The sequence below is a fragment of the Eptesicus fuscus genome, chromosome 13 (assembly GCF_027574615.1).
Source record: "Eptesicus fuscus isolate TK198812 chromosome 13, DD_ASM_mEF_20220401, whole genome shotgun sequence".
Classification (NCBI taxonomy): domain Eukaryota; kingdom Metazoa; phylum Chordata; class Mammalia; order Chiroptera; family Vespertilionidae; genus Eptesicus; species Eptesicus fuscus.
In genome coordinates this window covers 74,822,427-74,848,016 of record NC_072485.1, presented here as the reverse complement: position 1 = coordinate 74,848,016, position 25,590 = coordinate 74,822,427, and the positions used below count along the sequence as shown (strand labels likewise).

At 45.3% G+C, this 25,590-nt stretch overlaps 1 protein-coding gene across 1 annotated transcript in view; it reads right to left on the bottom strand.

Annotated features, from left to right (window-relative positions):
- Window positions 1-20,041, bottom strand: part of PAMR1 (peptidase domain containing associated with muscle regeneration 1) — a 62,878-nt gene extending 42,837 nt beyond the window's left edge. Inside the window, exons 1-2 of the mRNA XM_008146803.3 lie at window positions 19,843-20,041; window positions 2,508-2,684 (exon numbers count right to left, since the gene is read on the bottom strand). Coding sequence (XP_008145025.1) covers window positions 2,508-2,684; window positions 19,843-19,915 — 250 coding nt within the window. The 5' untranslated portion in view covers window positions 19,916-20,041. The remainder of the gene's footprint in view (window positions 1-2,507; window positions 2,685-19,842) is intronic.
- Window positions 20,042-25,590: the final 5,549 nt, after the last annotated feature.

Sequence of the window (25,590 nt, the reverse complement as noted above, 5' to 3'; positions counted from 1 at the left end):
ATCAAATGCCTGAGTTCATAAGCTCTCCCCCCCCTCTCTCTCTCTTGCGCACACACACACACACACACACACACACACACACACACACTCCTCCCTCCTGCCAGACTAAGCTACTTGCAGGGTCCTACTAGAAATCCTATGCTTTCTCTTGCCACAGGGCCTTAGCACATGCTGTCCTCCACAGCTTGACCTCTATCAGAATCCCTTCACCCTTTTCAGTTGGCTGCTGCCATCTTCAGAACACACATCACCTCCTTTAGTAAGTCTCCACTGGCCTTCCCTCCACTGACCCCATCCCCTTCTGTGCTCCCATGGTACCTTGTGCTTCTGTGTCACAGCACTTATGCTTAATTACAGTTGCCTATTTTCCTCTCCATCTCTCCCACCAGGCTGCAAGCCCTGGGAATGCAGGAAATGTGACTTTAAAAAAATATCATTGTATTCCCAATGCCTGACATGATACATAGCAGTTGCTTAGTGTGTTTTGTAATTTGTTTATTTTATCTTTATTGAATTTATAGGGGTAAAATTGGTTAATAAAATAATACAGGTTTCAAGTGTACGATTCTATAATACATCATCTGTATATTGTATTGTGGGTTCACCATCCAAAGTCAAGTCTCCTTCCATCACCATTTATTCCCCATTTACCTTCTTCTACCTCCTCCTACCCCCTTTCCCTCTTGTAATCACCCTACTGTTGTCTGTGTCTATGAATTTTTTGTGTTCGTTTGATTTTGCTAATCCCTTCATCTTTTTCACCAAGCCCCCAACTCCACCTCCCCTCTAACAGCTGTGAGTCTGTTCCATGTATCTCTGAGTCTGTTCCTATTCCATTTGTTTATTTACTTTGTCATTCGATTCTACATATAAGTGAAATCTTATGATATTTGCCTTTCTCTGATTGACTTATTTCACTTGGCATAATGCTCTCCACGTCCGTCCATGCTGTCATAAAAGGTAAGATTTCCTTCTTTTTTACAGCTGAGTAATATTCCATTGTGTAAATGTACCACAGCTTTTTTATCCACTCGTCTACTGATGGACACTTAGACTGTTCCCAAATCTTGGCTATTGTAAATAACGCTGCAATGAACATAGGGGTACATATATTCTTTCAAATTAGTGTTGTGGGTTTCTTCGGATAAATTCCTGGAAGTGGAATTGCTGGGCCATAACGGAGTTCCATTTTTAATTTTTTAAGGAAACTCCATACTATTTTCCACAGTGGCTGCACCAAGGTGCATTCCGATCAACAGCATGAGGGTTCCCTTTTCGCCACATCCTTACTAACATTTGTTGTTTGTTGAAGTACTGATCATAGCCATTCTGACATGTGTAAGGTGATATCTTATTGTGGTTTTAATTTGCATTTCTGATTATGAGTGACATTGAGCATCTTTTCATAAGTCTCTTGGCCATCTGTATATCCTCTTTGGAGAAGTGTCTATTCAGGTCCTTTGCCCATTTTTTAATTGAGTTATTTGGTTTTTTTGGTATTGTTTGAATTCTTTATAAATTTTGGATATTAACCCCTTATCAGCTATGTCATTGGCAAATAGGTTCTCTCATTCAGTGGGCTGTCTTTTCATTTTATTGATGGTTTTCTTTGCTGTGTAAAACTTTTTAGTTTGATGTAGTCCCATTTGTTTATTTTTCCTTTTATTTCCCTTGCCTGAGGATATATATCAGAAAAAATATTGCTACAAGAAATATCTGAGATTTTACTGCCTATGTTTTCTCCTAGGGTTTTTATGGTTTTGACTCTTACATTTAAATCTTTAATCCATTTTGTGTTTATTCTTGTGTATGGTGTAAGGAGGTGGTCTAGTTTCTTTTTTTTTTTTTTTTGCAAGTATCTGTCCACTTTTCCAAACACGATTCATTGAATAGACTGTCTTTACCCCATTGTATGTTCTTGCCTCCTTTGACAAATATTAATTGACCATAAAGGCGTGGGTTTATTCTTGGGCTCTCTATTCTTATCCATTGATCAATATGTCTGTTTTTATGCCAGTACCATGCTGTTTTGATTACTATGGCCTTGCAGTATAGTTTGATATCAGTTTGTTAAATCAATGAATGAGTAAATAAATTCACAGTTTTTACGAGTTTAACACTGAAAACACTGAACTCCTCCAGTTCCTCCAGTTAGAATGAGCTGAATTATGCCATCCTTAACCTTTTGCACTCAGATGTCGAGATTAAAATTACTCTTTGAATGTATCAATAATTTGAAATATAAAAAAATCCAAATAAATAAGTTTGTATGAAAAGAAACTCCAGTTTTTTATTCTACTGCCACGCTTTGTAAAATCTGGGGTATTTAAAAAATTAAATCCCAAGTAGAATAAAGGAATTGAGAGAAAAGCAAGCGAGTGCAAAGGGTTAATAAGCATGGCCTCACAGCTTCCTGATGGCTGCCTGTCAGGACAAGGGTTCAGCCTGTTCCCATTCATGACCTCAGAAAACGCAAGGCAACCTGAGGTCTCCCATTCCACACTCACCTGGGTGAATCAGGCAGGAGTCACACTCATTGTCCTCATTCCTGCAGCAAGGGATGGTATATCCCACAACTTCCTTCTTTCCAGGGCAGACGCATTCAATCTGATCATATTCACAGCACTCGCGACACATGATATTCCACTCGGCCCCGGGGCAGGCTTCATTAATGACTGTGTACTCTGGAACAGAAACCAGCAGGTAAGGACAAAGGTCCTGGCAGGAAGGGGTAAGACCCATAAGTACCCTACTGCTAAAACGCAACCCTGCCCTACAAATGTATTGCCCTGCCTGAATGACAGAGAGGACCCTATGCATTCTTCCAGGCCAACATCTCCCAAGTGGGGTGGCTGACATAAGAGGGTGTTCAAAACCATCCATTGTGCATAGATGGAATTTGTTAGAACTGCTATTCATTTTCATTTTTTAATAAAGAAATCATGTTTTATCCATATATAATCTAAGTGGATGGCACATACACATATATGATTTATAAGCAAATATACACCTCTTGAGTGCCTACGCTCATTTCTGTCTTTGCTGGGGAGCATCAGGCCACGGCTTGCAGTTACACAGGTTGTGCAGTGCACAACTCCAGGACCATTCAACGACACAGCTGCCCAGCACAGCCCAGGCATTCAGGCCTTCAAAAAAGTTTGGAGACCGGTCTCTAGATTGGGCCATTCAAGTGCAAGGCTGATGGCCAAGTAGAGACCATGCCATTCATTTCCTCCAAACTTGGCTCCTCCCTCTCGCAGCATGCAACTTTTATGGTATCTTCAAAGTGAAAACCAACAGAGAAGACAACAAGCACCTTAATTAGTATGTTTGGGAGAATTTCAATGTTTTCCAAGGGTGAAACTCATTGGCAGAACTTTATTCAGTCCCTAAATTCAACTGAGCATTCTTTCCCTTTAGAAAAAATAAAAGTATTCCTTTCTGGGTAGGATTTATGTATTTCTTTCTTAAAACACACACACACACCTTAAGGAAATGAGAAAGAAAGACCATCTGGCAAAATCTATAAGAGGAATCAGGTAGAGGCTGCCCAAAGGAACACAGGCTAAGAAACAGACTTCACTTCGATGCTTCTCTTTCTCCCACTCTCCATTTCTAAAAATGTTGCACAAAAATGACGATTGAAGCAGAAATAGGTCAGATATTTGAGGAAGAAAGTGAATCTGGCTTCCCTTTGAAGCTGTTTCTAAAACCCTCCGGCAGGAATCCCCAACATGCTTTGTAGACCTACTTAAACCCACCTCAGCATCTGTGGTGGCGTCTAACCTCCTGAATTTCACAGTTCAGTTTTCTATTTTCCACCACTGAACTTGGAAGTCTGACACAGAGTTGGTCATTCTTAATTTGCCAACTAGGGCCATTTAAAGAAAGTTTCACCATCTACACATAGCCTCATAAGAACATTCTAGCATCATAGAAAGGAACCACTTGCATAAAAGGTTATTATCTTTTTTATCCACAAACATTGGTGGGCGAGCCAAGATCCTCATACTGGCATTTGGGAATGAATGACATCGACCACTGTGATTTTGTCACTACTGGAGGTGATGGTTTTAATGGTTTTAATGGCTCTTTCAGGCCTGGTAAATCCACCCCTCTCTTCCTCCCCACTGAGACAGGAAAATGCCCCCATAATATGAGTAAGAAATAAACACATAAGTGGAATATTCTATGAGAAATATTTACTGCTGACCAGCTGAAGAGACTTAAAAACACAATAAGCAGTCAAGAGCCATTTCCTGGATTTCTTCTCCACTTATTACAACATTTGCAGAAAAGGCTCACTGGTCATTTGGCGTTAGCTGTTCGAATCTCACGAACTTCAACATGGTGCTAAAGACCAGGTCCAGAAACAAGGATTTAGAGAAACCCCAATAGCACTAAAAGTTACTGAAGGTTTTCGTATATGTATGCTAAAGCACTTTAGCATTTATTTAGCTGAGGTGCTTTTATATTATTTATATAATTTAATCTTCAAAATGACTTGGTGAAGTAGGTAATATTTCTTTTTTCTCTTAAAAACATCTAGTCCAACCCACCTGGTTGTGTCTCAGCAGTTGAGCATCAACCTATGAACCAGGAGGTCACGGTTCGAGTCCTGGTCACGGCACATGCCCAGGTTGTGGGCTTGATCCCCAGTGGGGAGCATGCAGGAGGCAGCTGATCAATGATTCTCTCTCATCATTGATATTTCTGTATCTCTCTCCCTCTCCCTTCTTCCCTGAAATCAATAAAAATATATTAAAACAAACAAACAAACAAACATCTAGCCTACCTCTTTGCTGTACCAGTGAGGAAAAGGGCTATGTAAGGAAGAAGCAAAAATAAATGCCAAAGGAGCTATTTTAGAGAATGAATTCTAGGGGGAAGGCAGGCCCACAGAATCCCAGGCCTAGGGAGGATGGGGCTGCTTAGGGGGGACAGGCCAGGACAACCTCCAGCTTCACCCCTAATGGATTGAGCGAACTTAATTTGTCTTCCACACTTAACAACAAAGTCTTATAAAAGCTGCAAATAAATTTTATCCTGTCATTGTTCCCCAGGAAATAGAGTAATCCCTCCTTATCCACCTGAGGCTCCCAGTGGATACCTGGAACCACAGACAGTACCAAACCCTAGGTATACTATGCCTTTTCCTACGGAGACAAACCTGTTCACTTACAGGAAGCACTTCCTGGCTTCTCTGCGGCATGTCTGAATTGCCAGCATCACTACTCTGGCACTTTTGTGCCGTTATTAAGTAAAATAAAGGTTTCGTGAATAGAAGTGCTGTGACAGCAAGTCAATCTGATAACCAAGAGGGCTACTAAGTAAAGGTGACTAACGGGGGGTCGTGTATACAGTGTGGAGACCCCAGACAAAGCGATGATTCACATCAGGAGCGGGACACGGTTGGACAGCACGAGATCTCATCACGCTGTTCAGAATGGTGCACAATGTAAACCTTATAAAATTGTTTATTTCTGGAATTTCCCATATAATATCTTTGAACCACAGTTGACCCGGTAATTAGAACTGCAGAATGTGTAACCACAGATAAGGGGGTGCTACTGTAAGCAACTAAAGCAAAAATAACTCATGGAGCACTGCCCTGGGATAGACCAAGGCAGTGAAAGGTCAAGCACACGCCTATGATCACACAGCAAAATCCAGCTTACAGAGTTCCGGGCACCAGACACAGAGGGTCATCCCTAATTCTTCCATTGGATAAAGTATTTTTTCTTTATAAAACTCAACATGTTTCAATATAAAAGGTCCCTTGTGAAAGCTTCAAAAAATAAATAAGAAATAAAAAGTCTTCAGAAGTATCCTTAATATTTTGTTGTCTATCATTCAAATTGTCTTCTTTCAATAAGCACATATATCCACAGGTAGATACTGACAAATGTATACACATTGTCTTCTCCCCTCTCAGAACTGGGAACAGTATTTTTATTTAAAAATTGATTTTTCAGCAATTTTCAACCTTTTTTATTTCATGGCACACATAAACTACTAAAATTCTGCAGCACAACAAAAACTATATTATATTTTTGCCGATCTGACAAAAAGTAGGTATAATTTTGATTCACACCAAATGGCTATTGTTGTGTTGGCTGATGCCATTTTTTAAAAATTTGATAATCTAAGGGAAAAGAGGTCAGTGCCCCTGACTAAATAGACAGGCATTGCATATTTTAAAAATTCTCGCAGCACAGTGGTTGATGTCAAATTGCTGCATCATTATCCTATGCGTGCAAGTGCTCCCCTCCCTCCTTTTTAAAATCAGGGAGAGTGCCGAAACCGGTTTGGCTCAGTGGATAGAGCGTCGGCCTGCGCACTGGAAGGTCCCAGGTTCGATTCCAGGTCAAGGGCATGTACCTTGGTTGCGGGCACATCCCCAGTAGGGGGTGTGCAGGAGGCAGCTGGTCGATGTTTCTCTCTCATTGACGTTTCTAGCTCTCTATCCCTCTCCCTTCCTCCCTGTAAAAATCAATAAAATATATTAAAAAAAATAAATAAATAAAATCAGGGAGAGCAAATATCAAGAGAGTTGCAAAGTACTTGGACATCCTAAGCTTTGCTCAAGCCCTTCTTCCAACAGCCACGCTCAGGACAGCCATCCTCTCATCTCCTATCCAGAGTGGGGAGTCCGGTCATGATGGTCCAGCTCTGGATATTCCAGAATTCATTTTGGAAAATACAAGATCCTTAACCTCTCAGTCCTGTTTTAGGAATGGGGATGCCAAGGCAATGACAACAATCTGAACTTCCTAACTGATGTCTAACCAGCACACATTTCTGACCAGCGGGCCCAAGTTCAGCTGGTGGAGAATAAAGGAATGAATGAACGAGTCGGCTGTCATCACCATCATCATTACTTAGCACAGCCCCTCGTCTGCCTGATGGTTTGCTGTAAAGCTATCCAATGCTCAACCATGTCTATTGCTGACAACATGGGGAACACTTAATCCCCCAAACAGCAGGGGCTTAACGCCACAGAATGGCAGGGGGAGCAACGGTGTCCCCCTTAGCTCAGTCTCCGAGAGCCACGTTTTCAACACTAGATTTTCAGGCAATATGCTGACACGATGGTTGCTACGGCTGATCTGAAAAACTCAGAGGACTCTTTATGAAAACAAAGGTCAGCCTGTTCCACACATGCCTGAAACATCAGTCGTCCGATTAAAGGCCCAGGCGAGACCACCCAAAGAAAAGTACTTTTATCGTGTGTCCGCTCATGCTGGATGTTAGAATCTGCCTTTGCATCCACCAGAAACCCCATAGCATCCCATCGACCATACTTAATTAAAATCTCTACTGAGCTGTTTACTGGCCTGCAATTTTATAAATGAGACTAGTGTGAGAGAGAAATAAAAATGACATTATGAATCAGAGAGATAGGCACCTAGGCCCTCACTCATCTTCACTCAGTCCTCACCCGCCCTGTGCAATCTGAACTTCCCAACTGATGTCCAACCAGCACACATTCCTGACTACCAGCCCACTCCAATGGGGCCAATGACAGACAGGCAAATCCCGAGCAGGAATGACAGGCAGACAGGGGCGACGAAATCATTACTGGGGCCATTGGCGATTCCCTATTTCCTCCTGAGCCTTTGAGAACCATGCCATCGCCAGTGACCCTCCGTCACAGCCTGGCTTGATTCCCAGTCTCAGTGACCTCCGTCTTCCCCTTTCAAAGCTCCTCTTGCTAACGAGATAATGATAGCTGCAGAGGCAATGCCTTTGTCACCCTCCTTTGGGAATCAGGAGTGAGAAGACATTCAATGGATCCCCTGGAAATCTGGTTTGTAGGCTCTTGTACATTGGGGAGGGGAGGGATAAAAATCAGTTTGGCGCTTCCTTTCCCTCCTCATCCTTTACTAAGCACACTGCTCTACACTGTGGCTCTTCATTCATCCTCCTCTACTCCCTGGATCTCAGCACCCACAGGGAATTAATCTGAGCCCCTGATGAGCATATATCAGCTCACTGAATCCTCACAGTCACCCTTCAAAGTGTTACTTTTTTCATTGAAAAGATGAAGAAACTGAGGAACAGAGCGGGTAAATAAATTGCCCCAGGTGGCACAGCTTTCAGGTGAAAGAAGAAAGATCAGAATCCAGCTCTTTCTGGGACCAAAGTCTTACTCCTTCCAGCACCCTACTTGGGTTCTACAGAGTTCACCCCGCTGACTATGCAGATTAAGAATGCAATACTGGCGAAGTGGACACACTCGGGGGATCAAGCCACCCAACTTTTAATCCTGAATCTGCCCCTCGCTTATGTTGCTGGACAATCGTGGACAAGACACCTTGGTGCAGCATTTTCTCCACGTCTCAGGAGGATGGACATAGATTGATGGAGTTGTTGATGTTCCTGTAGTTGAAGAAGACAATGACCATAAAGCGCTTTGGAAGAAAAACTGCATATTTGTCAAGGCATCACCATTATTCTCTACAGAATAAAACACCATCACATGTTTGGCGAAGACACCTTCGGCGAAGGGAGTGAAGAGGGTGAGTAATACTGTCTCCTCTGGAGGTCCACACACACATGGCATTTTCTAGCAGTCTGCACACGCTATGCTTTGGTCACGGCTTTCCGGGTTTCTCCCCCTTGCTTCTAGATTTCCTAGTCTCATTTTTCCACTACCCTCTTTTTAAATACCTATTTATGTAGGACATACCTCACCCCCGCTGCTTCTCTGTTAGAAATAGAAATTACACTTCCATAGCCAAAGAGAACAAAACCCAAACTCTAGCGTCTTAGAAGAGTCCCCATTTGCCATTTTCTTCAACAACTGTATTAATCCTTGAAGGACAGCTGCTTCTGGGTTATTTCAAAGGTTGTAATATGAGCTCAGTGGATCTTATGTTTTTTATTAGCATTGGCTACTAAAAAGAGACTTTCATATTACATTGAAAAGTACTTGGCAACACAACTCAGCAAATATTATATCAACCAAAGCATTAGAATAGCTAAGTTAGAAACAATAAAACTTAAAGCTATACACTCAAAATGTAATCTGGATTTCCCCCAACGCAAGAACTTTACACACAACCATGCCTGCTCCCCAATCTTCCACAATTTTAACAACTTCTTTCTGAGTCAGCGTGTCAGGGCTACACGGGGGTCTTGGTCAACCACATTTACCTCTTTGCCAAGAGCTTCCAGACTAAGTGTCATTGTCTTCACATCTGGGTTCACTGATGCCAGGCAGAGGCCAGATTCTTCTTCTACCAGAGGCAGCTGGCCAACAGCAGATGTAAAGTGTGGAGAGATGCTGAGCGAGGGTGATGCATTTATAATGGTATGTTCGATGGCTCACTAAGCCCTGAGCTGGCAGCAGCTTCACACAGGCTAGCCCTCATGATAGTTACCTCCTCCAGCTCTGCACGCTAGAACAAGAAGAAGGGGGACTTCTTGCCTGAGGATTCCTGGCTGGCTTCACCCTTGAATCACAACAGGTGGTCATGAGCAACATCTCATGTTTGGGAGAAAACATCATTGACCCAGAATCACCTATTCTTCGAGATACCAGGCTCTCAGCCCCTGCAAGAATCTACCAGTGGCCCTACTTCAAACACAGGGAACTAAGGCACAGCACGATAAAACCAAGGGGACAAAACAAGTCTCAAAGAGATAAATGTATGGTGAATCGTTAGGGACTTTTTTTTTTTCTGACAGAGTCACAGATGAATGGAATAGGACTATAGATGAAGCTGAAGTGGGCCTTGAGAGGACCATGTAACTTCCGTTTTACTATCTATAGAACACCCAGTGTTTTCACTTTTCAAGTCCTTAGGAAACTTGTACTAGTGTGAAACATAGTAGAAAGGAGAGTAGATGGCTTTAATTTCTTGAGTACTCCCTTTAAATAGACCAGTGGTCGGCAAACTCATTAGTCAACAGAGCCAAGTATCAACAGTACAACGATTGAAATTTCTTTTGAGAGCCACATTTTTTAAACTTAAACTTCTTTTAATGCCACTTCTTCAAAATAGACTCGCCCAGGCCGTGGTATTTTGTGGAAGAGCCACACTCAAGGGGCCAAAGAGCCGCATGTGGCTTGCGAGCCGCAGTTTGCCGACCATGGAAATAGACGATCTCATTTAACACCTGCAATAAACCTGTATTAAAGACACTGTTATCCTCAGTCTACAGGGTGGAAGGTGGTCAGGTCACATTAAAGAGGTCAAGCAACTTGCCCAAGAAAATCAGCCATAATGGTGGAGCCAGGATTCAAACCCTGGCCCATATTTTAAAACATATTACTCTATATCACATGTATATACATACTCATGCACGCACATCTAAATGTATACATACCCACATCTACACTTTTATTCTTTTGTGTACACGTGTATTTGAACTTGAACACATCCACAACAAGACATCTGTATCGAAGATGAATTCCATAAATATGGCAAGTGAGGGCTGAATCTCAGGGGTTACTCAAGTCTACTGAGGCAGAATAACCTTTAAAGAAACAGCCGGTTTTATTCCTCACTCACTGCCACTGGAGCCACCTAATCTGAAACAAGTCTGGGCAGAGGAAGGAGGCAAGCAATGCGGGGGCCAAGGAGAAGCCGTGTTGCATGACAACAAGAGCAATATTTAACAAATTCAGGAACAAAGTAGTCCCAAGAAACAGCAAGCAAGGGGTTGATGAGCAGTTCAAACTCACATGCTGTCGCCATGGGATACAGCCCCAGTGTAAACAGCCCAGACCACTGCTGGGTGGTGCAAATCAAGGTCATGGTGACTGGGCTATACCAGAACTGGCAAGATGGGGGTTAATAACAAGGGATTAGAGACAAGTGGCACGCGCACGTGTGTGTGTGTGTGTGTGTGTGTGTGTGTGTGTGTGTTTTAGAGAGGGAGGGGGAGAGGGAGAGAGTAACTGGTGATGAATTGGACATTGAACTGTGTCCCCAGGGATTAAAAGAATGCTAGAATATTCTCATTTTTTAAGGAGGAGACAGTATGGCTGTCACCAAAGATATAATCTAGTCAGGAAGTCCAGTCACAGTTCTTATCATTCCCAGGACATCCAATGATCCCAGACCATCCACATCACTTTAAGCAATGAGTTTCCTCAGTGAAACACGCAGGCCAATGCTGGCGAGGACTTTTCTCACCGAAACATGGGGTGGATCATCTCCCTGGTTCTTTCAACATCTCCACAAGGGTTAAATGTCAAGGACAGCAGACTGCCTGCCCATCTCTCAGCAGAAGTCTGAGGAGAAGCCCATATTTTGCAGATTTTCAAATTCTCTTCTTACCCTATCCTCTGTAGTAACAAGATATTCTTCAATGTTTTCTTCATTATGGGCAAGATACCAGAGTTTTCCAAACCAGATTCCATGGCGCACCAATTTCCCTGGTTGGTGTAATGCAGCGATTTTCAACCTTTTTCACCTCATGGCACACACAAAATAATTACTAAAATTCAGCCCTTTTTCACCTCATGGCACACACAAAATAATTACTAAAATTCAGTGGCACACCAAAACATATATATTGCATTGTTTGCTGATCTGACAAAAATAGGTATAATTTTGACTTATTCACACCAGATGGCTACTGTTGTGTTGGCTGTTGTCATTTTTTAAATTTGATAATCCAGGGGAAAAGAGGTCAGTGCCCCTGACTAGTCAGATATTGCATGTTTTTAAAATTCTTGAGGCACACTGGTTGAAAATCACTGGTATAAGGTATTATGTGAAAAACTAGAGGCCTGATGCACAAAGATTCGCGCAAGAATGGGCCTTCCTTCCCCTGGCTGCCCGCACCGCCGTTGTTCCGGCTGGAGCCACCTTTTCACCTTCCCATGCTGCCCAGAGGCCCGCCCCGGCTGCTCAGTGCCTGCGTATTCAAATTAAGCCGCCATCTTTGTTGTGTTAATTTGCATACTCATTCCTGATTGGCTGGTGGGTGTTGCGAAGGTATGGTCAATTTGCATCTTACTCTTTTATTAGTGTAGATGGTTCTGTGGTCAAACAACTTTGTAAAAGGCTAATAACAGCTTTCTTTATTACAGGGCTTTGTTGGGGGTCTGTAATATACTTTATACATAATCCCCCAGACTCGTTTCATCATAAAACCCTGGGTTTGTTTGCTTATCTTTGCTGAGTATCTCCCAAGATTGTAGGTTTCAATGCCAGTCTGGACCATAAGCTCTCTCAACAGGCTACGAGTGCCTCAAGGAAAAGGACTTTGTCTTACTCATCATGGCATCTCCAGTCCCTCGGGCTGTGCCTGGTACCTGGTAGGTGCCTGATAATGTTTGCTAAATAAATACGTGAATGTGGACTCGTGAGCCATGCGTGATTCCCAGGGAAGGTTATTTGTGAGAAAGACCAATGGTAGAAATATGTCTCTTGCTGTGACCTTTTGGATTCTCTATTTTGTAGTACAGCTAATCCATTGGGTTTATTACTGCTGAGTTTTTCTGTTTATTGCAGTTTGTATCTCATTTCCATAAAGGCTTGGGATGCTCACTTGTTCTGTCTACCAGCGAGTGGGCCAGAGGAGCCAGCCTTGCACAGAAGGGAGGCCGAACACTATTTAGAAGCAGGCAGTCAAACACCCACTGGGAGGCAGAAAGCCAGACCAAGGAGCCCTGCAACAATGATTCTTCACACCAGCTAAGCCCTTCCTTCTGCTTCCATCCAGGTGACCCCAGGGTATGTTGGAAAATATGGGAGTAGATGTTACCAGCTAGAAGCTAAGCTCAGGCAACTTGTCCTAAAACAGCTCAGGTGATCTCCACCATCACTGTTGACTCCTGAGGCAGAATCCCATGACATGGGGCATTAAGTGATCATCTCCAAAGTAATCCTATGAAATAAATGGACATGGAACTGGGTTTGAAAAACATTGATATCTTAATTCCCTGGAGTCTTCAAACAATTCATTTGATTTGAAGTGAATTGGGCCCACATCCCCCCTCTATCCAGTAGTTTTCCATGAAACTGGCTGGAAATCTTTCAACGGGTCATGAATTCAGCTTATGAGGACATATGCTGCGTCTCCCCATAAACTGAAATTGCCTGAATGTGGTCCTCACTCTGTTCTGGCGGCAACAACCCTGGTTTTCCAAACACTAAACCAACTGACCAGACTTCTGCTTGCACAGATACTTGCTGCCAAACCACTAACTCAAGCCTCTGAGACAGCCAGGACCTCCGAGAGGGCGGTGGTGAAGATGCCCACACTGCAGAAGTAAAGGCTTTCCCATGTCCAGGGGCAGAGGGAGACAGAAATAGTGTCTTCATTCACTGCTCAGCCAAGAGGGTTGGGGGGGGGGGAGGGGAGGCTTCTCTTATTATGTCTTAACCACGTGACATAATACCCCGGACATCAGTGTCTAGTAGAAGTTGAAATGAACTGGTTAAAACCCATCTTAGTATTAATGGAAAGGGATCACATCTCCATCCCCTGTAATATTCATCAACTGTGTTATGTGAAAAAAGAATAAAGAAAAAATTTCTCCCCTTTACTGACGCCAGGCCTGCTCCTCCCTTTCCATAGCCTAAGTGTTTGCACATTGATGGCCTTGACAGAATAAATCCATCAAGGAGCTGGGCTACAGAGTGTCAGGGCCAGACTGGAAATGTGTCTCATCCTTAATTCTGACCCTCAGCAAAGAGACACATGATTTTTATTTTATTTTATTTATTTTTTTTAAATATATTTTATTGATTTTTTACAGAGAGGAAGAGAGAGGGATAGAGAGTTAGAAACATCCATGAGAGAGAAACATCGATCAGCTGCCTCTTGCACACCCCCTTACTGGGGATGTGCCCGCAATCAAGGTATATGCCCTTGACCTGGAATCGAACCTGGGACCCTTGAGTCCGCAGGCCGACACTCTATTATCCACTGAGCCAAACCGGTTTTGGCTGATTTTTATTTTAAAAGTTGACCATGGGACAAAGAAATTCTCACCTCCCACATCTAATCAGAGAGAGATGCATGATCCTGTGGACAGCTATCCCAGAAACTGGTTCGGTTTTTTGATCTGCTTACGACCCCTGTTTCCTTTAGGGAATGGCTCCTCTCGGGTTCTATGAGTGGATACTTCCTCTGTGACCCTGGGGGGTTGATGTCTCTCTCCTTTCTCCCACATCCACTCTGCCTCTAGTGAGCCCATGACCTTACTTGGGCCATTTTGAGCACTTGGAATATCCAAGGGATAAATGGATTTCTTTACTAACATCACGGTCTCTTATGATTTGGGTAAAATACTCCAGTTGGACCTACTGTGGCAGTGTTGTGTAGTGTTTCAGGGTATAAACTATGAAGTCAGACTGTCTGGGTTCAAGATATGACCCTCAGCTATGTGACCTGGGCAAGTACTGAACCGCTCCTTGCTTAAGCTCTTCATGTGTGAACTGGAGATCATAACACTACTACCTAGGTTTGTTGAGAGGATTAAGTAAATACATATAAAGCACAGAGAAGAAGGCCTGGTTTTTACCACAAACTCAATACATTATTTCAGATCAGATCCCTTAGGTAAGATAGGATGGGAGCATCCTCCAAAGAGACTTCCATCATTGATGTTTCCATCATCTAGGGTGAAGAATTTGATGTGCAACCTCAACCTATTTCACAGTTCAACCTACTACCTACCCCTACCTACTTCACTCTCAACCTACTACCTATCCCTTCCTACTCTGCTCTCAACCTACATAGGCTCTGCACCTGTCTTGCTGATAACTACAACCAGGGTTGAGTGGGGAGCAGTAGGAAGTCCCATAGGTTAAGAAAGTGAAACAACTCCAGCCAACACTCTGCCTTCCTTGAGTGGTTTTGTTTACAGGTATGATGCTGGGCTTTCCCTCCACTTTTACTTCTTCCTCTCCATTAGAAACCTGATGCTTTGGCCCAGAACATGTGATGACTGACAAACAGAATTCCTTAAACATAAACCAGGCTTGGAATCTGATAGACTTTCTGCCACTGCTCTGGTAGCTTTCAAAGCTCTGGCTGACCTCTGGGTCCTCTGTCCTGGAATTCAGGAACTAGAAACTGTAAACACTGCATTTCCCTCTCCCTTAACATAAAGTAAGAGGGGAGAGATCTGGGCTCTTGTGACTTTCAAATATCCACCGAGTGAAGGTGACAGGTCCTCCTCCATGTGGGGGTGGGGAGGTGGGTAATGAGCACAACCGTCCCTCATTTATCACCGAAATGGAACTTTTCCCAATTTGCACACCCCCCAAATCAAATGCAGCTTCAAGAACTGGTCTCAGGGGAGCCAGGTAGACAAGTTTTCTCTTGCATCAGGATTGGCCGCCCCCAATGGGGCAGATGGAAATAATTTTCAGACTTAAGGCCAGTCGTTCGGTCCCCCAGACATCATCATCTCAGCCATTTCTGTCTAGCCAGATGTAAGTAAGTTGCAGTCAAACCCACAGTCCATGCCGCTGGCATTCCAATGCCCTCCTGAGACTCCTGGATACTTCCAAGGACTTAAATGCTCCAAGTCACCTCTGCTTCTAAGCAACCATGCCCATGCTTTGTCTGTCGCTTATGGACCCAGACATAAAACCCAGCCCTGTTCTCAGTTTCCACCAAAAGCTCACTCCCAAGGGCATTTGTGAGAGTAAAACATTTTACCAAAGAGTTGGAGCTCGTAGAGAGAAGTGAGATCATGTTCCGTAACACATTCTAGCACATGTAAAATACATACACGTTCCTACTTTTAAAAGACCAGTCAGCTACTCAATCCTTAAGAGCTTGACTCACTTGCGTTTCCCCTCATTCAGCACCTGGCTTTCCACCTTCCCTCCTTCACTCTTCCTTTCTGCCCCATACCTCTCAGGAACGGAGGTCAAAACCTCAAGTGTCAGTAGGGACTAGAAGGTAACACATAGGTGGGTTGAGAAGCTTGGGTGTCAAGCCATAGAGAGGGCCTGCCTCAAAGCATTCAGGTTCAAAACATTTGTAAGCACTGTGTCCTACTCAATATTTCTTTAGACTGCTTGGCCCGAAGGCTGCCCGTGAGCAGACCTTCAGCTCTACAGCATCTCTTTGCCACACATCCAGCCAAGACAGAGCAACAGTGCCACCAAAACTGGAGCTACCCAGGACTCTCCCCTCCCACCTCCATGTGTGTCCTGAAGCCTTGCTAAGGTTAGGTGAGTGTCACCATCGTTAGATGAACGAGCTGAAGTCAGCCAGGTACCAGGTGGGCTGGAGCTCAGGACAGTCGGGGATCGCTGCAGGCTCCACTCATCTGCTGTGTGTTCTTTTGATATTATTTTTGTGGGAAGATATAAATAACACAACACTTGCCATTTTAATCATTCTTAAGTGTGCAGTTCAGTGGCTTGCACAACCATCACCACTACCCATCTCAAGAACTTTTTCATGATCCCATATAGAAACTCGATGCCCATTAAACAGCAAGTCCTCATTCCCTTCTCCCTTAGCCCCTGGCAACCACTGTTCTACTTACTCTCAATGAATCTGGCCACTCCAGGCGCCTCATATAAATGGCATCATACAGTTTTTGTCCCTTCGTGTCTGGCTTATTTCACTTAGCATAATATCTTCAAGGTTCATCCATGTCATAGCATGTGTCAGAATTTCACCCATTTTTGAGACTGTATAATATTCCATTGTGTGTATATGCCATGTTTTGTTTGCCTGTGGATGGACATTTTTGGATTGTCACCTTTTAGCTATTGGGAATAATGTTGCTGTGGACACTGGTGTATAAACATCTGTTCAAGTCCCTGCTTCCGCTTCTTTTGTGTATGTACCCAGAGGTGAAGTTGCTGGATCAAATGTGTAACTTCTTGAGGAACTGTGCCTGTGTATCCTTGAGCAGGTCATGAAACCTCTCTGAATCTCATCTGTGAGACAGGGAGAATCACAGCACTACCTCAGTGGGGTGGACTGGGAATGACTGCAGGTAAAGCATTTGGCTCAAAGAGGGGCACATCATAAACCCTTATAGGTGCTTAATCTCATTGTCATCTGAATCTGAAAATAAACTCAGAAAAATTCTCTAAGAAAAAAACAAAGGCCCAGCTGGCATGGCCCAGTAGTTTGAGCATCGACCAGGAGGTCATGGTTCAATTCCCGATCAGGACACATGCCTGGGTTGTGGGCTCGATCCCCAGTGTGGGGCATGCAGGAGGCAGCCAATCAATGATTCTCTCTCATCATTAATGTTTCTATATATCTCTATCTCCCTCTCCCTTCCTCTCTAAAACAAAATTAAAAAATATTTTTTTAAAAAGAAAAAAACCCCAAAGTACTCAAACTAAATGATCTCTAAAGTCACTCCCAACTCCTAAACTCCATGATCCCACCATTCAATTATTTTCCTGTTGGAGAAGCCAGAAGTTTTCGGAGTGTATCTCAGGGAAACTCCCTCTCCATGGTCCCCACAAAAATCTACCCCTGCCAAGAAGGCCCAATTTTCATAGCTCTCTCCTTGGAATTTGCTAACACATCCCATTAGAAACCAACATCTAATTTTTCTTGCCACTCTTTCCCCTGCTTTCTTTCCACATCCCCTCTCTCAGCTCCTTCTCCTGCCCACTGAATAGCTGTGCTTCAAATCATCCTCCCCCTTTATGCTCCGTCCCCTCCACAAGCTAATGTCTGTTGGAAGCAACACTCGTGGAGTTATCCATATTAAGGTTTCATTCCCAAGAGTCACATATTTTAAATGAGTTTTTCCTCTTGGGCAGAATCCTGCTGGCAGAGCTGCTGCTATTTGGTGAAGTCAGTGGAGTTGGGTTTCTCCCTCACATGCTATTTATGTTGGGTTATCGCTTGGCCTGATGTTTGGCTTCTCGTCCTCCGACATGTGTCCCATGCCGATGAGCAACCACATCCCCTGAGCCATCCAGTGGATGCTTGCGTTTCATCAAGCACTCGTTTTAGAAAAGCAATTAGAGGAGCTGAGCTTCCAGGCTTCTGCCGGGGCCAGATTTAGATTCCAGCAGGGAGGGGGCTCATTCACTACTTAAAGAAATATCTTCCTTCTCCTCGCCATCCCTCCGCCTGCCCTCTAAATGTGAAGGCTCACCAGCTGAGCCATCCTCGCTAGACACTGAGAAGTTGCCCTGCGGTTCAGCCCGCAGCTCGGCTGCCAGGAATCCACGCACACTCCCTGAAGCGTTTCCACAGCAGAAAGTAAAAGAGATTCTCTGGTCGGGAACAAATGGGTTTTTCAGATCCTGGGCAAGAAAAAGGGTAGCTGAGCTTTTTTTTTTTTTTTTTTAAGTTTTATGGGTTTGAGATATCTCATCTGCCACATTATTTAGAGAGAGAGAGAGAGAGAGAGAGAGAGAGAGAGAGAGAGAGAAGCAGGGGGAGGGCTGATCGGAGCCCTGGTGCTCCCAGTAGGAACCAGGCTCCTCAAGCCTGGAGGTCAGGCTCCAAAAGGCAGAGGTGGGGCAGGGAGCGTCTGCATGCGAAGCCATCACCCTACAGGGCGAGGGTCTGGGTTATCGGCCCCTCATGGGCCCCTTCTTTCTTCACTTCTGTCCTCACTCCAGATGAGACAAAATCCAAATGAAACCCTCTGTCCAGCCTGAAAGGAAATCACCAAGATTTCACCTGCAGCTGGCAGTCTATGGGGAGGTGGAAAGCACTGACCAAAGTGGGGCTTTTGTCATGAATCCTGACTTTTTGTTCACTCTCAGGACACCTGCCAGCTAGTTGCAGCAATGGAGCACCCAGCTCAGGTGACAGGTAACCAGCACAGGTGACAACTAACGAGCACAGAAGGTGACAGGTCACCAGCACAGGTGACAACTAACCAGCACAGAAGGTGACAGGTCACCAGCACAGGTGACAACTAACCAGCACAGAAGGTGACAGGTAACCAGCACAGGTGATAACTAACCAGCACAGAAGGGAAGCAGCAAAGCTCACACACTCCCTGCTCCCGTGCAAAGCTGCCCTGTTTTGTCACACCTGCGCATTTCCACCTGCCTTACCACAGAGGCCTCACCTTACCTCCCGCCACCCCCCGCGCCCGCCCCCCCAGAGCCATGGTAAGGACAGATGCTCCGGAGAAGCCCCCTTTCCCTGCTGCCAGCGAGCAGTCACCAAACAAGCCTGCCAGCCCCTCGCTTCGGCTCCAGCTTCAGAGGCTCCCAGAAGCTCCGGTTCTGGTTTCAGCCGCACTTGCCCCGGGAGCCCATTGGACGTGGGTTTGTGGCTCCGAAAATGACACATTAAAAAAAAAACAAACACAAAAAAGAAACAGAGAAGCCAGAGCTCTTTCAAAACAAACACTGTGCGTCCCCAGAAACAACGTGCACTTTTAACCTCAGCTTTTCCTCGTCCTTCTCACTCTTATCGGGAAGGAAGTACATTTGTCAAGCGAGGAAACCTCCCAGCGGGGATCTGTCCTGAAGGGATGCGGCAGTAACCTCTCACCAAGCAGGACACCCACCGGCAGGAACGCCCTTGAGGCACACCCGGCTGCTGATTCACTTCTCTCCTTTTCACTCACCTCCCCGGGGCTCTTTCTAGGAGAAACTTGGCTTTTGCCAGTCAGAGTGGGTAACTCAGTCTGGATAGACTCCTGGAGGTAATTTTATGCTATAAAAAACTAAGACAAAATAAAACAAATGGATAAAACTGGAGCTGGTACCCCTTCGGGAGGCAGTTTCAGTCCCACAAGTTGGGATGACAAAACCAAGTCACATTCTCGGGAAGGAGGCAGGCGCACCAGCCAAGACCCCACAGCCCACCCGCAGCACCAGCTATTGGGGCTCCCCAGGCCCACTCCCCACCAGACCCCAGAAGGGAGATGCCTCCCAACTGGGGCGTCCTGCCGGCTACTCACGGTACCTCTTGGCAAGGATGAGATGAGTAGAAGCTGCAGGAAAGTGAGCCCCAACTGCATCCACCACCCCAGCTCCATGGTTCCTGTGGCCGGTGCCCCGAGTGACTGCTGGGGAGGGACCGAGGGGGCCCGGTGGGCAGCGGTTCTTACAGGGACCTCCCCAAGCCCCAGCTGAGCAGGAGCTCGGGTTTCAGCTCGCCAGGCTCTCCCATCCTCATCGGAGGGAACCACCTTCAGTGAGAGAGCTCAACGTCAGCCCAAACCTCTCCTCTCGGCTGCCTTAACCCTTGCGGGGCCTGGGGAGGTGTGGCCACGCGGCTGGGAAACTCAGGCTGGGGCTGGAAGGGACTGCTGCAGGGAATCGGGGGTGGGTGGGGGTGGGGAGGAGTAGGGAGAGGAGGGCCAGCCCAGGTCCCACCAGGCTCCCTGCCAGGTTGAGGGAGGGGGACAGCTGGCAAGTCCAGGGTGGCTGGATGGGGCAAAGGTAGGCAAGGCTGCGGGGCGGCTAAGGTGAGTCCCGAAGTCTCACAAACATTTATGACCCTACCCACTCCCTCCTCCCCACCCCCACAGTAGCCTGGGATGGAGTCTCCCCTGCCTGCCATGTGAGTGTCCTTGCGGGAGGAGGCACTGGTGATGGAAGGAGAAAGGGAACCAACCCGCCCCCCTCCTGTCCACCTCTATCCCTTCTATCATTCAGGCCCGGGGCAGTGGGGAGGTTTCCCGGAGCTGGGGGAGCTTGTCCTGGGGACTGAGAGTAGAATCTCAATCCATGGAGGGGATGGGGAGAACATTCTAGAAGGAAAGACTAAATTTGGGCAGTGCCACTAGGAAATAATGATTGTTTACAAGTTTATATTACCATTTATATTTATTCTTTTCCCAAAAGAATCCATGGCAACATATATCATGGTGTGGCTCAGTGGTTGAACATCAACCCATGAACCAACAGGTCACCCGTTTGATTCCCAGTCAGGGCACATGCCCAGGTTTCAAGCTCGATCCCCAGTAAGGGGTGTGCAGGAGGCAGCCAGTGGATGTTTCTCTCTCACATCAATGTTTCTAACTCTATTCTTCTCCCTTCCTCTCTTTCTAAAATCAATAAAAACATTTAAATTTTTTTAAAATGAGAGTTAAAGATTTATACATATACTAGAGGCCCAGTGAATGAAATTTGTGCATGGGTAGGGTCCCTAGCCCTGGCCAGTAATCAGGGCCCATCTGTGGACCAACCAGCGGGGCAATCCAGGGCCCCTGCTGGCACTCGCCTTGGCCGGCCTGGCACTGCCTGCTTGCTGGTTCCAGCCCCTGTAGACGCCACCAGTCGCCTCCCTCTGCAGGGCAACCACGGGGTTATCGTCCCCCCTTCCTCCCTCCCCCCCCCACGCCCTCTCCCCCCCCCTCACACCTGCCTTGGCTAGCCTGGGGCCTGTGGGCTGGGGGCAGCTCCTGCATTGAGTGTCTGCCCCCTGGTGGTCAGTGCACGTCATAGCGACTGGTCATTCCACAGTCAATTTGCATATTAGGCTTTTATTATATAGGATATAAACAAAAGCCAACCTGAAAGGACAGACAATATGTCTCGTTTGGATGGGGCAGAGAGCAGGAAAAGAGGAGTGTGGCCCAGGGTTGGATTTTATTCTTTAGTTAATGGGGGATGGGCAGTGTAGGAGAAGTGGGTGCTGGGCCCAAAGTAAAGTCCTAGGAAGAGGGTGTCATCCTAACATCCAGACTGAGGGATGGAGGAGGCCAAGACTGGCAGAGAGAGCGCAACTGGGCCTGTGGACGAAGGCCTGGAGTAAGGAGTAAGCAATGGGAATGGAGGGGAACAACTTGGAGAAGATGGAATCCTCCCAAGCCCAGGACAGCCTGCATGGGCAGGGGCCCTGACACAGGTGCTCCTCTGGGGGAGAAATTCCTAAATCCCAGCCCTGCCCCTGAGCCCACTGCAGTGAAGTAACTGAGAGGACGAACTCAGCACTCAGGGACCTGGGTTCAAGTCCTTGATTCACCACTTTCTGACTACCTGACCTTCAGCAGGCTAACTCCCTCTCTGAGTCTCTGTTTTCTCATCTGTAAAATGGAAATAATTATCAAACCCACTTTGTAGACTGTTGGAGGGATCTGATGAGGTTAGGAACATAGGCCCTTAGCCTAGGGCCTTGCTCAGAATACACACTTGATAAATATTAATCATTATCTGAATTATCTTCCCGAGACTGACCCTAAAGCATACCCATGTTATGAGCTTCCTTCCTCACCCTCAACTTCCAGGAGTAAATTTCCATCCAGGTGAAATTTGTTTCAAACAAGCACCAGGAGCCTTAAAAGTGGGGGTCATACCAAAGGGCAGCATATCTAAGCAGTAGAGGGGACTAGGGGGGAGGTTTACTTTGAGGCTGGTCAACCAGCCCTAGTCCTTTGGTGATGGGAGTGGGGAGAAGGTGACTTAGTTTCCTAACAAGAATGGGTATTACAGCCTCCTAAGAGTCTATTTCTTCCATCAACTGACAGTGCCACTTCCTTTTTCTCTTGTCTTCTGTCATCCCTATCCACGCACACAACCTCCCTGAGTGGCTATCCAGCAACCTCATCCCTGCAGCAATGATTATACCCCATCAGGGTGGGGCCCAGGTGATGAACCCGACTGGATGCTCCCTGAGGAAGTCCCTGGTGCCAGGTGTTTGCCTCTCCAGGCTTATGGGCCTGGGTACAGGCCCTCACTTCTCTTCCTGGACTGTCCTACCCACAGGAGTCATTGGTCCCTATTAGTTTGTTGCACTCCTTTGGGTTTGCAAATTTCCTGGGGCTCTGGAACCTAGAAGGGAATTTTCCAAAAGGAATGAGACACTTTTCCCTGGGGACCTCAAGACATCATCTTGTTGAACTTGACAATAAACTGGGGCTGCTAGAGGACGAGGGAAGCCACTATGACTATGATACAGAAAAGGGCACAGTTTGCCAGAGGCTGTGCAGCCCTGCACCAATTTAGCTTCCTCTCCTCCCATCATGGTCAACTCAACTTTTCATACCAATAGAGTCTAGTATTGTTCTAAATCAGGTGTTCTTAACCTGGGCTTCATGAAGTCTACTGGGAGGGAGTTTTTAGAGGGCATCTGAACCTTTGGAAATTATAAGTAAACATTTTGCATGCATTTTTTTTTTTTTTTTTTTGAGTAAGAGGGAGCCATAGCCTTCTTCAAGGGGACCTGCAACTCCCAACTTTTTAATGACTGATCTTCATAAGTTGATACTGCAAATTTGACCAAATATTTGTTGAATTTGGGTAAACTCATTTATTATATATAATTATTGAGTCTAGGCTATAAACTGCACAATGGATATTTGGAGAAACACACACACACACACACACACACACACACACACACACACACTTTTATATTTCTACCTTAAGAGCACTTGCTCTGAATCACATTGCCTAGTGTTGAATCTAGCTGGACCACTTACTACCTGTGCAAACCTGGGCAGTTATCTCACCTATGATGGCCTTAGTTCTTTCATCTGTTAAGTGGGAAGAATAATGGTACCTGCCCAAATAGGATTGGAATAAAGAGCTCCAATAGTGCCTACACACTCAGTAAACGTTAGCTATTTTTATTATGGCTATCTCTCCCTCCTGGCCTTACCTTCTACACCCACTTCTGGGAGAAATAAATCACTAGAGAGGCCGTGGGTACAAAAAGCAAAGTGTCATACTGGGAAGTAGGGAATGATACCTGGGAGTAAGAATTATTTACTTAAAATCAATACTGAGAAATCCACAATTGGCGGTAGTAGATGGAGTCAGGCTACTCATTTAATTACGTCACAATACCCACCAATTTTTTCATGAAAGGAAGAAGCACTTAACAACACCTGTACCTTTTTCAGTGCCACCAGGAAAAGCTGGTTGTATGTGAACACACAGAAAGAAACAGCAGAGAAGGCTGTCCTGTGAATACTAACAGCTCCCCATTCTTCAAGCTGTAACTTGGGCAGATCAGCCACTGAGCAGCAACCATATAGTGAGTGGCAGAGCCAGAGGAAAGAGCTGGTCTGCAAACCTGAGAGAGGCATCCCAGACTGCTGGCAATTAAGTTTGGTTTCCATCAGCTACACAAAACACAAAGTTCAAGTCAACCAGGGCCAGAGATGGAGAAGGGTCGGTCTGTGGAAAGACAAAGGGCCCGTCCACCGGAGTCTGCTGTAACCGGCCCCACCAGGGAAGTCTCCAGCTCTAATAAATACCGGCTGTTCACCTACACAACAAGCAATAATGTTCTGCCTCCAGGTCTGGCTCAGCTCCACTCTCTTTCCACTGGGAGCCAGGCAAGGGGGTAGGTGCGTCTGTGGTTCTTTCTCTGGCCACATTCTTCTGGCTCTAGGTCATTCTTCATGCAAATTGCTGAAAGCCAGTGAGCCTCCCTCCTTCAAAGTCCATGTGCTCCTGAATCACTCGGGGAAACCTGCTCTTGACTTCCCTATGTATATTTATAAACTTCAATTTAATACAAGATGTTGTCAGTTCTGCAACTGAACTGCAAAGCATTTCAAAGAACACTGGCAAAAAAAAAAAAATCTGACCAGAATCCAAGTGTCTAGTTTAAGAGTTAGATGCAGTTGAGCCATTGTGGGTGATGATGGAAACAAAAAGTAGGGTAACTCCATGAGAAGGCATCAGGGTACAGTAGCACAAAGACACCGTAGTCAACAGACCCCGGTACGGATCAAGGCTCTACTACCCACCAGCTGTGTGAACTTGGGCATGTTCATTGGCCTCTCGGAGCCTCAGTTTCCTCAACTGTAAAAAAGAGGTAATGACTACCTTTTAATTTTGGTGAGAAGATTATAACTATCAATGAATATATAATCTTAGAAATTTTCAAAAATCTGCCTTTCAGATATTTAACTGAAATAAAACTTAATAGGTATCATTTTCCTTGGGTCTGGTGATGTAAGTTAGGTTAGGTTCCTATAGTGAAACAGATGCACCTCTGAAAAATATATTTCCTTGTATATTTATGCTTCCAGTTGGAGGTCTAGGTAGAGTTGGAGGCCTAATTCTGAAGACAATAAGGAAACGTGGGAATTTACAGCCAAGGAGTAGGATGGGATCAGTGGGTGGAAATTACTAAGAGGAAACATTAAGGGTAAGGGGGCATTCTGGCTGAACTGATTTGATAGGATTCTTGATGAAGGCAGGCCAGGGTGATCAGGTATCACCTAGGACAGTGGTCGGCAAACTCATTAGTCAACAGAGCCAAATATCAACAGTACAATGATTGAAATTTCTTTTTGAGAGTCAAATTTTTTAAACTTATACTTCTTCTAACACCAATTCTTCAAAATAGACTCGCCCAGGCCGTGGTATTTTGTGGAAGAGCCACACTCAAGGAGCCAAAGAGCCGCATGTGGCTTGCGAGCCACAGTTTGCCGACCACGGACCTAGGAGATGTGCGGTGTGAGGACTTTGATCAGATATCAAGGGTAATCAGACGTCAATGACTGGGAACTTTCACTAAGCTGATTTAGCAAGACTTTTACTCTTGAGGACAAAGCCTACTTAAACAAAGGCTCAGAAATTCTTGACTAAAGTTGTGTTAAGAAAAGAGTGTTTGTCACAGGGCCCAGAAAATCCCCTGCACTGCACTGTCTGTCTGTTCAATGCTGCCACCTGTTCACTGGGATAAATAATATCCTATATAATAAAAGCCTAATATGCAAATTGACTGAATGGCAGAACAACTGGTTGC